General features: G+C 49.0%; 2 protein-coding genes across 2 annotated transcripts in view; both read left to right on the top strand.

The window, feature by feature from the left end:
• Nucleotides 1-15084, top strand: part of TRBV6-5 (T cell receptor beta variable 6-5) — a gene marked incomplete in the record, with an annotated part of 201106 nt that overhangs the window by 131453 nt on the left and 54569 nt on the right.
• On the top strand, nt 314-3653 carry PRSS2 (protease, serine 1). The gene is made up of 5 exons (NM_205384.2): nt 314-411; nt 1257-1419; nt 2111-2364; nt 2648-2784; nt 3401-3653. The coding sequence occupies exons 1-5, from the start codon at nt 369-371 to the stop codon at nt 3548-3550; spliced, it is 747 nt and encodes a 248-aa protein (NP_990715.1). The 5' UTR covers nt 314-368; the 3' UTR covers nt 3551-3653.

Here is a 15084-nt window from a genome sequence, read left to right as displayed (position 1 = left end):
CTATACAACTCCATCTGCAAACAGTTATCTTGTTTAACGCAGTGATGCTGCAGCTGGTGGCTCCAGAGGCACTGGAGGAAGGCAGGCCACTGAATGGAGGGCACCTGTGTTAGATGTTACCAAGGGACAAGCAACGTCAGCTTGCATTTCTAGAAATACGTGGTCCTGCTTTAGGTATTACAGTCAGCTGTAGCATGGCTGTACTCAGATAAAATAAGTAAATTTGTCCAGGCTGGTACAAGGCCCTGGGAAAGTTAAAGCTGGAGAGACCACGGGCTGGCAAAGATAAAGCTCTCCAGGAGCATAAAGCAGAGGAGTTTCAGAGGCGAGTCCTTGTACATGTCACAGAGCTTGGTGGTGGAAGCACCATGAAGTTTCTCTTCCTGATTCTCTCCTGCCTGGGAGCAGCTGGTATGTTCTCGAAAGCTCCTGATCTGAGCAAACCTTCTCCCCTAACCTCTTGCCTCTCCCTCTCTACCTGCATTTCTTCTTCTCCGGTGGCAGAGTATTCTGCTTTTCTTCTCTTTCCACCTACGTCAGAGACTTGGACCCTCAGCCTCCTAGAGAGACAGAGAAAGATGGATATGACTAAAGGATATACTGCAGAGAGAGAAAGGAGTTCTGCAAGGGTTTTTGCTGATAGGGATGTGCAATCAGAAAAGGTTGGCTACCACTGTTCCATTGGCTTCAACAAATATGGTTTTTTTCACATTCAAACATGTTCTTTCCTACATTCAAGCACGTTCTTCCTTACAACATCCTCCAGCTCCGTGGAGTCTTTGTGTTTTCTCAGATTCCTTTGCTACCAGCGTTTCCCTTCACCCTTGCTCACCGCTTCTTTCCCCCCAGCAGATTAAAAATTCTGCCAACGTTCTCAACTGCATTTGCCCTCGTCCAATCTCCACTCTACGCAAACGACCACCACGCGCTGTCTACCATGCCATAGCTGTTGCTTGTTGTTCCAAAAGTTCCGTGGAAGGAACACAGTGGAGGCTGCATGCAGTTAATTTGTGAGGCTCCTTGGCAGCTTCTACTCTTTAGTTCTCTTCCTGACTTGAGGTGGTAAAGACAAAGCCTCACGTTTCAGAGCAACACAGGAAGAACTCAGCAGGATCTTTCAGATGTTGTGTGAAGACTTCTGAAGTTTCAAACTCTTTTGGCTCTTGCTAATTCCTCTGTAGCTTGTTGGCTGCTGCTGCACTTGAGGAGAATGGAGTCAGGCCTGGTGCTGTGAAAGCCCATTGTCTTTCTTGCAGTTGCTTTCCCTGGAGGTGCCGATGATGACAAGATTGTGGGAGGCTACACCTGCCCAGAGCATTCGGTTCCCTACCAGGTGTCCCTGAACTCTGGGTATCACTTCTGTGGAGGGTCCCTCATCAACAGCCAGTGGGTCTTGTCAGCTGCTCACTGCTATAAATCGTAAGTATGGATCGGGTTGCGTATCTGGATGGGTTCTACTCAAGTCTTGCAAACACACTGGATCTGGAACTCTGGTGCCTGTTGAGAGAAGACAATCTGAGGGGGCAATGCAACGCATGCTGTACCTGAGGACCAAAGGAGAAACACTACCCTCGGTCTCCCTGCTTTACATCATCTTTCCAATACTGTTGCACTCTTAGCATCCTTCTCTGTTCACCCTAACAAGCCTTTCTGTCCCCATTTGCATGTCTGTGTGGCTTACCATTGCCATTTTGTTCGTTTTCGTTCCTTCACATCTTCCCCGTGGACCTTTCTTTGTCCACAGACAAGATTTAGGAAGATTTACGAGACACCGCTGTGCAGAGGCAGCACAGCCTAGTGATCATGTGCCCCTGCAGTGGGAAACTTATTCTCCCTTCCTGAAGCATTGCTCTAGGTGTCTGGAGTCATCCATCCATCCACCACTGCCACAGCTGCAAGCTGAGGATCTGCTGGCTCAGATGCCCATCTGGCAAGGCTTTTCAGACTCTGTCTCCCACAAAATCCAAAAGTTTCTAGAGCTCTGTGACACGTTAACCTTTGATTAGGGCAGCGCTCTCTTACTCTCTTCCAAGAGTCTGCATACACCATGTGGCACAAAGCTGCTCAACCCACGGCTAACTGCTGTTTTTCTCTGCTGGCAATTTTGCAGCCGTATACAAGTGAGGCTGGGAGAGTACAACATCGATGTGCAGGAAGACAGTGAAGTAGTCAGGAGTTCATCAGTAATCATTCGCCATCCTAAATACAGTTCAATAACCCTCAATAATGACATTATGTTGATCAAGTTGGCATCTGCGGTGGAATACAGTGCCGACATTCAACCCATAGCTCTGCCCAGCTCCTGTGCCAAGGCGGGGACCGAGTGCCTGATCTCAGGGTGGGGAAACACGCTGAGCAATGGCTGTGAGTATCAACACGCGCTGCCAGTACCGGTTTGCGCTTCTCCCGCTCTAGCACCGCGTTCGTGAGACCTGACGTCTTTCCTTGTTCTGCCTGCAAAGTCACCACGCTGCCCTGCCAGTGTGCCTCAGTGTACAGTGCACTTCAAATTTGCTCCTGTAGCTTAAGGGTTTGCTCTACCCTGCTTTGCTGGATGGCTCTCGCAGATAGGTCTTCAGGTCTTTTTGTTAAGTGACAGAACTGGGTCCCAGGAAAAAAACAAATGTTGTCGCTACTCTCCCGGTAGACAATTACCCTGAACTTCTCCAGTGCCTGAACGCTCCGATTCTGAGTGACCAAGAGTGCCAGGAGGCCTACCCGGGTGATATCACCAGCAACATGATCTGTGTCGGGTTCCTGGAGGGTGGGAAAGACTCGTGCCAGGTAAGAGTTGATGTTGGTGCAGAGCCCTGGGCCACACACCCCCAGGGTGCCCCAGGCTGTATGGTGTGTTTCAGCACTTGCCAGTGTGCTTAGGCCTCCTCCTAGAGTCGTAGAATGGCTGAGGGTGTGAGGGACCTTCAGGATCACTGAGCTCCAAGCCCCCACCTTGGGCAGGCTGGGTTGCCACCAACCAGATCATGCTGCCCAACACCCTATCCAGCCTGTCCTTGCACACCTCCAGAGGGACGCGGCATCCGCAACTTCTCTGGTCAATCTCTTCCAGCGCCTCACAAGCCTTTCACTAGAGAGGATGCCTCATCATTCTGTGTTCTTTTCTGACACAGTATCTTTCCAGCAAGGGTTTGGCTGCAGCATGGCCTTTGCCAAAAACAGCAGGTCCAACCACATCTGCTGGGCACGCAGTAAAGTCACAGTGAATTGTTAGGAACTAGGGAAGTCCAGCAAACAAGGACTGGTATCTGCCTGCGCTCCCATCTCAGGGCCTGCTGCATTTCCTGGTGCATTGCCTAGATTCTTTGCACCAGGTCACAATCTTTCCAGGTGACAGTCTGCTTTCTTGATTTAGAAGTTCATGCCCCTACATTTTTCTCTCCAGGGTGACTCGGGTGGACCAGTTGTGTGCAATGGAGAACTGCAAGGAATTGTGTCCTGGGGAATTGGATGTGCTCTGAAAGGTTATCCCGGAGTTTACACCAAGGTCTGCAATTACGTTGACTGGATCCAGGAAACCATTGCAGCCTACTGACAGCCAGACGGCCTCATGGCTCCTTGGCTGCTCCCCTCCTGCCCTTATCATTTTCCTCTTAAGAAAATGGCAACAGCACAAATAAAAACCTTACTTAAATGAACCTTACAGATAGTTACTTTGGAGGCTGAAGCTCATCAGAGCCAAGTTGGGTTCCCTGCAGCCTTACACCAGCCCCTCCCCAGCCTTCCCTGCTGCTCTGGCTAAGGTGTGCTCGCTGGTAGCTGCGCTCCAGAGTTGCACGGCTGGCAGGCAATGGGAGTACGACACCGTGCTACCGTTCAAGAAGTCTTCTGAGGCAGGCAGGCAGAAAAGCAGTTTCCTTTACTCCCGGTCTTCTTACTGAGAAGGGAGCTGTTGGAGCAGGTCCCTGGGTGTGGTCCTACAGCAGCTGAGAAGAGTTCCATTTTGCTCCTGTCAGGGGTGAAATTATCTCCTCACTGTTCCTGTAAAAGCTTTGACGGTAGCCATTACAGCAGTGTTGCTAGGTGGAACAGCAATGAGAAGCCACAAGCGCAGTCCAATGGTACCTGTGGCCAGGGGTACTTTCCCCTTCACTTGCTCAGAGACACCGGAGCCAGGAGTACTGGGTCCTCCAGTGCTGAGCAGGTAATCCAGGCTGCCTGCAACGGAAAGGTAAACAATGGGAAACAGGCGGCAAGAATGCCGGATACTTGATAGCAGTGTAAAGCATAAAAGGAAGATCAAGTGGAAGGATGGAGGGAGGGAAAACAAGAAGGGAAGGAGGGAGGGAAGGAAGGAAGGGATGGAAGGGATGGAAGGGATTGAAGGGACACAGAAAGGAAGGAGAGCATCTTTTCAGTTGAGGGTTCCTGTTTTTTTTTTTGTTGGTTGGTTGGTTGGTTGGTCAGGTTTTTTTCTTTAAAGCAAGGTAGGGGAGTTATGCCTCCTGTGAGAGTGCCTGAGATCAGAAACTAAGGAGGGAGGCCTGGAGGAATCTGTGCCAGAGGCAGTGAGAGAATGAGAAAGTACAGAGAGACCACGGCACTGAAAAATAAGGAGAGGAACCGTAGTCATACATGGAGCCTGTAGATACACAACCTCAGCCTCTGAGGCAGGAAGCAGACAGTGTCCTGGGAGTTCCTCAGCAAAAGGCAGGAAAGGGAAATGTGAGGGTGAGGAAAGCAGAAAGAGAAAGGGAAGGGAAGGGAAATCATTGCGGATGGGAAATTTCATTTTTAGTGTACGTATTCAATTGGTGTCATCCCTTACATAATCTGCAGAGAGGGGCTAGAAAGATGTCCCTTGAAGAACCCCGAGGCAGTGTGTACTGGGCCACTGCTGGACAGTTTTATCATCTCCAAACCTAGAAGCTGTGTCTTTACTGTGAGAATCTAGGGCAGCATGTTAAGGGGAGGAAAGAGAGGCCAAAGAGGGACTGGGAATGGTGCAAGTTCCTTGCAAGGATGGTGAGGTGGAAAGTTGGGTGGTATGCAAAAGCTAGTTTAGGAAGCTGGTTTAGGTGTGGGAGCTAGTGAGGCTGGCGTAGTGAAATAGCCTGGAGGAGAAGGAGGAACTCACACCACATGAGCAGATGCAGCTGGATGAGAAATGGAATCGGAATGACCTGCTTGGAGATGGCGGTGTGAAAGAAAGAGCACAGGACTGAGGGGACAAAGGTTCTGCAATGGCAAGCCCAAGGAGGAAGGGTTTTTGCAAGAAGAATTCTCTGCAGACAGCTGGGCACAGAGAAACTTTATGCACCAATGCAGCCTACGTAAGGAACCTGGCAGCAGATGCCTTAAATCTGCTAAGACTAAAGAGCCATTTAGTTGCTGTTACTGAAATCTGCTGGGATCACTCCCACAACTGGAGCGCTGCAACAAATGGCGAGAAGCTCGTCAGAAGGGACAGGCGTGGAAGGAGGGGCACTGGTGAGGCACAAGGTGTTAGAAAGTATTTGGATGTTGTAGAGCTTGGGGCTGGGAATGACAAAGTCGAGCCACTGTTCCAGAGGGCAGACTTCAAACTGTTCAGGACACTGGTAGGGTGGTTCCCTTGGGAGTCAGTCTGGAAAGGCAGAGGGGTCCCAGAAGGCTGTATGCTGCTCAAGAAGGAAGTCTAAAAGGTGCAGGAGCAGGCTGTACTGAAAGATGGGCCAACAGGGAAGAGGACCAGTGTGGTCGAACAGGGAAATTATTATACTGAGACTCTGGGTGAAGAAGAGTTTATCTCCTCTGAAAGAAGGGCTGTGCAACTCAAGGAGAGGATAAGGAATTTGCTAGCAACTGCAGGGAGAGAATCTGAGAGGCTAAAGCTCAGCTTGAACTCAACCTGGCCACTGTGGTAAAGGACAACAATAAATGTCTTTACAAATACACTAACACTAAGCGGAAGCCAAGGAGAATCTCCATCCCTTACTGGGCGTGCTGGGGAACATGACCGCTGAGGAAGAGGCTGAGGTTCTCAGTGCCTTCTGTACATCCATCTGTCTTTAATGGTCAGACCAGTTATCCTCAGGGTGGGCACTCAGCCTCCTGACCTGGAACTCCGGGCTGCGGAGCAGAATATAACTCCACGACTGAACCTCCATGATTCAGGTGGAAACAGTTAGAGGCCTTCTAATCCATCTAGACAGTCACAGGTCCATGGACTCAGATGGGATTCACTCGAGGTTAGTGAGAGAGACGACGGAGGTGACTACCAAGCTGCTTTCCACTATCTGTCAGCAGTCCTGGTCAACCAGAGAGCTCCCAGATGACTGGAGACTTGCTAATGTGGTACTCGTCTATAGAAAGGGTTATGATAGGGTGACCCAGCTGGTGGATGAAGGAAAGGCTGTTGATGCAGTTTACCCAGGCTTCAGCAAAGCCCTTGACACTGCCTGCCACAGTATTCTCCTGTGGAAGCTGGCAGCCCCTTGCTTGCACAGGTACACATAGAATTGGCCGGATGGCCGGGCCCTGAGACTGGTGGCGAATGGAGTTAAAACCAGCTGGCCATTGCTCATGAGTGGTGTTCCCCAGAGTTCAGTATTGGGGCCCATCTTGTTTAGTATCTTTATTGATGATTTGGGAGTTGGGTGCACCGTCAGTAAGTTTGCAGGTGGCACTAAGCTGAGGTGATGTGTTGGTCTGTTTGAGTGTAGGATCAGATGCAGGTCCTACAGGGGGACCTGGATCGATGGGCTGAAGCCAGTGGGATGAAGTTCAACAAGACCAAGTGTGGGGTCCTGCACTATAGTCCCAATGCTACAGGCTCAGGGCAGAGTGGCTGGCAAGCTGTGCAGAGGAAACCAAACTGGGAATGTTGGTAGATGCTTGGCTTAACATGAGCCAGCAGTGTTTTCCGGTGGCCTAGAAGGCCAACGACATCACGATGTGATTTGACAACAGTCATTTGTCCCTACCAGGACTGGAAAGCTCTCATCTGTGAACAAAGTCCCCAAATCCTGCACAACCCTCCCCTAAGCCAGCTCTTATTGTTCCCAGCCTTTGTTAAACACTCATCAGTAGGAAGACTTTCCCCATTCCTTTGGTTCTCCTCCATGTAGACAGGAGACCTCAGCCCTTTCCTCACTGTCACATCTCGCCTTGTGGTCTATTCCTCATTAAGGAGGAGACCTCAGTGATTTCCGTGAAGCTTCCTGTTAGATGGGACTGCATCTGCTAGCCCAAGAGCGGAGTGGCTGCCACAGCTCCACACCCCTAGGCCCAGCCAGCAGCAAGGCTGAGAATGTATTCTCAGGTGACACGCATAAATACTACACCTTCCTATATTTGGGGTCAACCACACAGATCAAAACAGGCAGACATACCCACTACTCACACCAACAGAAACAGCACCAATGGCCTCATCCTGGGCATCTTCCTTTTCATGGGTTTTAACGTTTGTGCCTTACGGGCTTCTTTGTGGTTCACATGTGCGGAAATTCAGTAGCCTGGGGGGTCAGAATAAGGGAGCTCAGTTAAAACCTGTCTTCATCTTAACAACAGAGGAAGCACTCTGGTGGATCAGGATGAAGGGCCATGATTGGAAAGTTTGCAAGTGCTCATGTACAATTGCTACGGATGCTACTTGAATGCTACTGGATCCCAGAAAAAAAAAAAAAATGAGACAAGAAACTCACTGGTGTCATGGTTTTATGATTTTAGTTATCAGTATTCCACATCGTAACATCAGGTAGTGCACAGTGAAGTAAAGAGTGAATGCTCCAGTTCCGGGTACCCGTCCCAAAAAAGAAGACCTACTACATACTACGTACTACATACCAAAGAGGACATTGCGATATTTGTGTTTCCGTTTTCCACTCAGGGGGAAAGATAAATACCATCCACAAACTTTTTTCCTGCCGTTTTGATCACAGCAGCATGTGAGCTCGCTACACAGTCTTGTCACAGCATTAGAGTAAAACCTTTGTCTTTCTGACATTCTCTTGCATTTTATTTGTTTTATTAGCTTCAATTCATATAGAATCATAGAATCGCTAAGGTTGGAAAAGACCCACGGGATCATCCAGTCCAACCATTCACCCTTCATCAATGGTTCCCGCTAAACCATGTCCCATAACACAACATTCAAACGCTCTTCGAACACCACCAGGCTCGGTGACTCCACCACCTCTCTGGGCAGCCCATTCCAGTGCCTGACCACCCTTTCAGAGAAGCATTATTTCCTAATGTCCAGCCTGAATCTTCCCTGGCGCAGCTTGAAGCCATTCCCTCTCATCCTATCACTAGTCACCCGAGAAAAGAGGCTGACCCCAGCTCACTACAACCTCCCTTCAGGTAGTTATAGAGGGCAATAAGGTCTCCCCTGAGCCTCCTCTTCTCTAGACTGAACAACCCCAGCTCCTTCAGCTGCTCTTCATAAGGTCTGTGCTCCAGACCCCTCACCAGCTTTGTTGCCCTCTGGACACGCTTCATGGCCTCGTTGTCTTTCTTACAGTGAGGGGCCCAAAACTGGACACAGTACTCAAGGTGCGGCCTCACCAGTGCTGAGTACAGGGGGATAATTACTTCCCTGTTCCTGCTGGCCACACTATTTCTGATACAAGCCAGGATGCCATTGGCCTTCTTGGCCACCTGGGCACACTGCTGGCTCATGTTCAGTCTAGCGTCAATCAACACCCCCAGGTCCATTTCCTCTACACAGTCTTCCAGCCACTCTGCCCCAAACCTATAGCGTTGCCTGGGGTTATTGCGGCCAAAGTGCAGGACCTGGCATTTGGTCTTGTTGAATCCCATCCCATTGGCTTCAGCCCAGCTATCCAACCTATCCAGATCCCTCTGTAAAGCCTCGCTACCCTCAGGCAGATCAACACTTCCAGCCAGCTTGGTGTCATCTGCAAACTTACTGAGGGTGCACTCAATGCCCTCATCCAGGTCATCAATAAAGATATTAAAGAGGACAGGCCCCAGCACCGACCCCTGGGGAACACCACTTGTGGCTGTTTGCCAGCTGGATTTAACTCCATTCACCACCACCCTCTGAGCTTGGCCCCCCATCCAGCTCCTAACCCAGCTAAGAGTGTATCTGTCCAAGCCACGGACTGCCAGCTTCTGCAGGAGAATACTGTGGGAGACAGTGTCAAAGGCTTTGCTGAAGTCTAGGTAGACCACATCAACAGCCTTTCCCCCATCCACCAGACGGGTCACTTGATCATAGAAGGAGATCAGGTTGGTCAAGCAGGACCTGCCCTTCGTGAACCCATGCTGGCTAGGCCTGATCCCCTCGTTGTCCCGCACGTGCCGTGTGATCTCCCTCAAGACAATTTGCTCCATAATCTTCCCCGGCACCGAGGTCAGGCGAACAGGCCTGTGGTTCCCCGGATCCTCCCTGCAGCCCTTCTTGTAGATGGGAGTCACACTGGCAAGCCTCCAGTCTTCTGGGACCTCACCTGTCATCAAGGAGCACTGATAGATGATGGAAAGCGGCTTGACTATCTCCTCTGCCAGTTCCCCCCGCACTCTCGGGTGAATCTCATTCGGTCCCATGGACTTGTGGCAGTCCAGTTGGAGAGGCAGGTCTCTGAGTGTTTCCTCCTGAATTGTGGGAGGTTTAGTCTGCTCCCCAGCCAAGGCTGCCAGATCAGAGAGTGGAGAAACCTGAGGATAACTGGTCTGACATTTAAAGACAGATGTAAAGAAGGCATTCAGAACGTCTGCCTTTTCAATACAGTATAATACAATACAATACAATACAATACAACACAATATAATACAATAATATAATATAATATAATATAATATATATATTATTAGTATTTATGTATATAATATAATAATAATACAATATATAATAATATAACACAATATACTGCATTATATGACATTATAGTGTGTTATCTTGCATTGCAATATCTTGTTTAGTCAGTTAATTTTTTTTCTCCTCAGATCGCCGCCGCTGTTTTGTTTTTAGGCCCATCTCTCTATCCTTTTCCCTTTTTTCCCATTTCCCTTTTCCGGGGCATGAGTCTGTGGGTCCCCACGCCCCACTAGTCACCGGACTGGGTCGAACCAGCCCGTAAGCCGCTCACAACTGGGCACACAGCCCCTTGAAGTGGTAGGTAGGGATGGGGAACAGAATTGGGCCTGCATAATCCATGCTGAGATAAAAGCTGGACACTCACAAGTCCATGGGGCCAGATGAATTGCACCCCAGAGTGCTGAGGGAGTTGGCGGATGTGGTTGCCCAGACATTCTCCATCATCCTTCAACAGTCCTGGCAAACCGGGAATGTCCTGGTGGACTGGAGACTGACAAATGTGACACCCATCTTCATAAAGGGCCGGAAAGATGATCTTGGTAGCTACAGACCTATCAGTCTCACCTTGGTGCCAGGGAAGGTCATGGAATGGATAATCTCGGGAGCCATCCTGGATCAATTAAAGGTCAACCAGGGGATCAGACCCAGTCAGCATGGGTTTATGAATGGTAGATCCTGTTTGACCGACCTGATCTTGTTCTATGACAATGTGACCCGCTTGGTGGATGAAGGCAAGGCTGTCAAAGTCCACCAATTGGTGGACTTAACTATGGATGCTATTGAACAATTCATTCATGTCTGTGAAACATGTGCCATAATTAAACAAGCCAAGAGGATGAAACCTCTCTGGGAGGAAGGACGATGGCAAAAGTATAAATATGGGGAGGTGCGGCAGATTGACTATATCACCTTGCCATGATCTTGCAATGGTAAGCGTTATGTGCTCACCATGGTGGAAGCAAACATTGGGTGTCTTGAAACATATGCAGTACCCCATGCTACCGCCATAAACACCATATTAGGTCTGGAGAAACAAGTTCTGTGGTGACATGGCTACCCAGAAAGTATTGAATCAGACAATGGGACTCGTTTCAAAAATTCTCTTATAAATACTTGGGCCAAAGAACATGGCATTGAATGGATTTATCATATTCCCTATCATGCACCGGCTTCTGGTAAAATTGAACAATACAATGCGTTGTTAAAAACTATGCTGAAAGCAGTGGGCGATGGAACATTTAAGCACTGGGAGAAGCATCTGGCAGAAGCCACCTGGATGGTCAACGCTAGAGGATCTATCAATCTGATGGTCCTACCCAATCCAGCTCCCTACATACTGTAGAGGGAGATAAGTGTCCCTGTAGTACATGTAAAGAGCATGTTGGGAAAAGCAGTTTGGGTCCTTCCAGCCTCTGGAAAGGGCAAACCTCTCCTTGGAACTGTTTTTGCCCAGGGACCTCGGTCCACTTGCTGGGTGATGCAGAAAGATGGAGATGTTCAATGTGTACCACAAGGGAATTTGAAGTTGGGGGAATGCAGTCAGTAGTTCTATGTATATACATTAAGCATGATATAATGATGTAGAATAAGGGGTGGGATGTCATGGCTTTGTAATTTTGCTATTGGTATTCCACATCATAACATCATGGACAAAAGAGAAGAAGAACTACGTATCCCAGAATATACATCACGGAAGATACGTCATCTGGTTTTGCACGGTCTTTTTCGCTTTCGCTTGCTGCCAGGGAGAGGAGTGGATATGCTTCCAAGCCATGTGCCTTCATCATGTAGGGCATGTTTGTTTTGGAAACTCTCTCACTCTCTCTCTCTCTCTCTCTCTATCGCTCTTTCGCTCTCTCTCTCATTTCATTTGATTTATTACCCTTACGTTCAATGAGATTGTATTATATCGTGTCATCTTGCATTCCAACATCATAGTTAGTAAAATAAACTCTCATTCTTAGATCGTTGCCACTGCTCTGTTTTTTTGGGGAAGCCAGGAGGCCTGCGAGCCTACTGGCCCCCTGTCACGGGCACAGATTAATCTAGATAACTCCATGACACAATGTGGTCTACTTGAACTTCAGTAAAGACTTTGACACCGTCTCCCACAACATGCTTGTGGAGAAGCTGGCTGCCCATGTTTTGTATGGGCGTACGCTCTGCTGGGTGTTGTTAGAGTTAGGGTCGTATGGATAGGCTGTGATTGGACCTGATGATCTTTAAGGTCTTTTCCAATCTGAGCAATTCTATGATTCTGTGGTTCTATGATTCTATGGTTCTTGGTTGAGGAGACAGAGATGCGTGACAGATACTCATGTTCATTGTATTCCTGTAATGCGCTTGGGGAGAGATCTCGGGAAGTTAAGTTCAAATGCTGCCCTCAGTTAATCCAGTCCAAAAGTGATTTCTGAAAGACTCACATCTTCACCTATCACTCCTGTAGGCCTTACACACCCTGGTCACCAGTGTTGTTCTGACTCTATGAGCTGTTCAGTAAGCAGAGTAGCACACCATTCCTTGCAACCAGGGAGCACTCTTCTGCTCCGTAGAACAATCTCAGGGCTGTGATTTACTCACTCTTTGTATCAGGCAAAAGAAACACAAGGAGAAAAGCACTGGGAGAGCACTGTCTCTCTCAGACTGACTTGCTTACTCTCTTCTGCCTCTTATTTAGAGTTCATTTTTACCACACTCTGTTGCCATCTAGGGATTATTACTAGCAATCCACTGTCCTGTGAAAGTTTTGGGAATTCTATTTTATGACAGAATAGCTTAGGAATATAAACGCCGTGGTGGCTACATTGGGAGTGACATCTGAGTGATTTTAGTAGTTGTAGTTGTTTTGTCTTGAGACTCCAGGAGAAAAAGAGAATCTACCTCCTCTGGAAGAAGGGACGGGCAACCCAGAAAGAATACAAAGAAGTTGTTAAGATGTGCAGGGAGAAAATCAGAAAGGCTAAAGCCAAGCTTGAACTCAACCTAGCTGCTGGGGTAAAAGGCAACAAGAAACTCTTTTACAAGTTTATCAACAGCAAGAGGAGGACTAGGGAGAATCTCCATTCTTTACTGGATGAGGCTGGCAATGTGACCACTGAGGTTCAGGAAAAGGCAGATGTTCTGAATGCCTTCTTTACATCTGTCTTTAAAAGACAGTTCAGTTATCCTCAGGTTTCTCTACTCCCTGACCTGGCAGCCTTGGCTGGGGAGCAGACTAAACCTCCCACAATTCAGGAGGAAACAGTCAGAGACCTGCCTCTCCAACTGGACTGCCACAAGTCCATGGGACCGGATGAGATTCACCCGAGAGTGATGAGGGAACTGGCGGAGGAGATAGCCGAGCCGCTTTCCATCATCTACCAGCGCTCCTTGTTGACAGGTGAGGTCCCAGAAGACTGGAGGCTTGCCAGTGTGACTCCCATCTACAAGAAGGGCTGCAGGGAGGATCCGGGGAACCACAGGCCTGTTCGCCTGAACTCGGTGCCGGGGAAGATTATGGAGCAGATTGTCTTGAGGGAGATCATGCGGCACGTGCGGGACAACCGGGGGATCAGGCCTAGCCAGCATGGGTTCACGAAGGGCAGGTCCTGCTTGACCAACCTGATCTCCTTCTATGATCCAATGACCCGTCTGGTGGATGAGGGAAAGGCTGTTGATGTGGTCTACCAAGACTTCAGCAAAGCCTTTGACACTGTCTCCCACAGTATTCTCCTGCAGAAGCTGGCAGTCCGTGGCTTGGACAGATACACTCTTAGCTGGGTTAGGAGCTGGATGGGGGGCCAAGCTCAGAGGGTGGTGGTGAATGGAGTTAAATCCAGCTGGCAAACAGCCACAAGTGGTGTTCCCCAGGGGTCGGTGCTGGGGCCTGTCCTCTTTAATATCTTTATTGATGACCTGGATGAGGGCATTGAGTGCACCCTCAGTAAGTTTGCAGATGACACCAAGCTGGCTGGAAGTGTTGATCTGCCTGAGGGTAGCGAGGCCTTACAGAGGGATCTGGATAGGTTGGATAGCGGGGCTGAAGCCAATGGGATGGGATTCAACAAGACCAAATGCCGGGTCCTGCACTTTGGCCGCAATAACCCCAGGCAACGCTATAGGTTTGGGGCAGAGTGGCTGGAAGACTGTGTAGAGGAAATGGACCTGGGGGTGTTGATTGACGCTAGACTGAACATGAGCCAGCAGTGTGCCCAGGTGGCCAAGAAGGCCAATGGCATCCTGGCTTGTATCAGAAATAGTGTGGCCAGCAGGAACAGGGAAGTAATTATCCCCCTGTACTCAGCACTGGTGAGGCCGCACCTCGAGTACTGTGTCCAGTTTTGGGCCCCTCACTGTAAGAAAGACATCGAGGCCCTGGAGCGTGTCCAGAGGAGGGCAACAAAGCTGGTGAGGGGTCTGGAGCACAGACCTTATGAAGAGCGGCTGAAGGAGCTGGGGTTGTTCAGTCTAGAGAAGAGGAGGCTCAGGGGAGACCTTATTGCCCTCTATAACTTCCTGATGGGAGGTTGTACTGAGCTGGGGTCAGCCTCTTCTCTCGGGTGACTAGTGATAGGACGAGAGGGAATGGCTTCAAGCTGCGCCAGGGAAGATACAGGCTGGACGTTAAGAAATACTACTTCTCTGAAAGGGTGGTCAAGCACTGGAATGGGCTGCCCAGAGAGGTGGTGGAGTCACCGACCCTGGTGGTGTTTAAAGAGCGTTTGGATGTTGTGTTAAGGGACATGGTTTAGCGGGAACCATTGATGAAGGACGAATGGTTGGACTGGATGATCCTGTGGGTCTTTTCCAACCCTAGCGATTCTATGATTCTTTTCCTGTAGTAAGCTACTAGCTCCTGAAAGTCATGATGTTACATGGAAAAACAGCTCTTCAAACGTGGGACCGTAACCTAGGGATCTCTTTCCATTTCTCGGCTCCCAGGCATGTTTGTCTTAGGGTGGCAAGTGCTATTGTAAGGCCCTGTGAACTTACCAGTAGCCTTCAATGTCCAGCAAATAAGCGAGGAGGATATAGATGGATCACAGCTGTGCACTTCCCAGTTCCCTGTAGAAAACCACTCAGATCTTCAGTGGATGTTGTCATCCAAAAGTTCTGCATGCGCAGTGCTCTGTTCCAGTTCTGAAAAAGCAATTTCTCCTAGGCAGTGTTTTTGTTTTTGTTTTGTTTTGTTTTGTTTTTGCAAGCTTGAGGTGGCATTGCACAAGAAACAACCGTTCTGAGAAAAGTTCCTCAAGAAATAGCTGTTCTCCTCATCTTTACAATTACTCTTTTTCATTTCCAGCTGAGAAGGAGGCCAGGGAAGCTGT

The sequence above is a fragment of the Gallus gallus genome, chromosome 1, assembly GCF_016699485.2.
Source record: "Gallus gallus isolate bGalGal1 chromosome 1, bGalGal1.mat.broiler.GRCg7b, whole genome shotgun sequence".
In the NCBI taxonomy this organism is placed as follows: domain Eukaryota; kingdom Metazoa; phylum Chordata; class Aves; order Galliformes; family Phasianidae; genus Gallus; species Gallus gallus.
This window is presented reverse-complemented; position numbering and strand designations above follow the sequence as displayed.

What these genes read in the sequence shown, in the direction of transcription:
- PRSS2 (NM_205384.2), top strand. Translation starts at nt 369, where the DNA reads ATGAAGTTTCTCTTCCTGATTCTCTCCTGCCTGGGAGCAGCTG. An exon ending in AAACACGCTGAGCAATGGCT is followed by an intron (nt 2,365 to 2,647) that starts GTGAGTATCAAC and finishes CTCTCCCGGTAG; the next exon opens with ACAATTACCCTGAACTTCTC. An exon ending in GTGGGAAAGACTCGTGCCAG is followed by an intron (nt 2,785 to 3,400) that starts GTAAGAGTTGAT and finishes TTTTCTCTCCAG; the next exon opens with GGTGACTCGGGTGGACCAGT.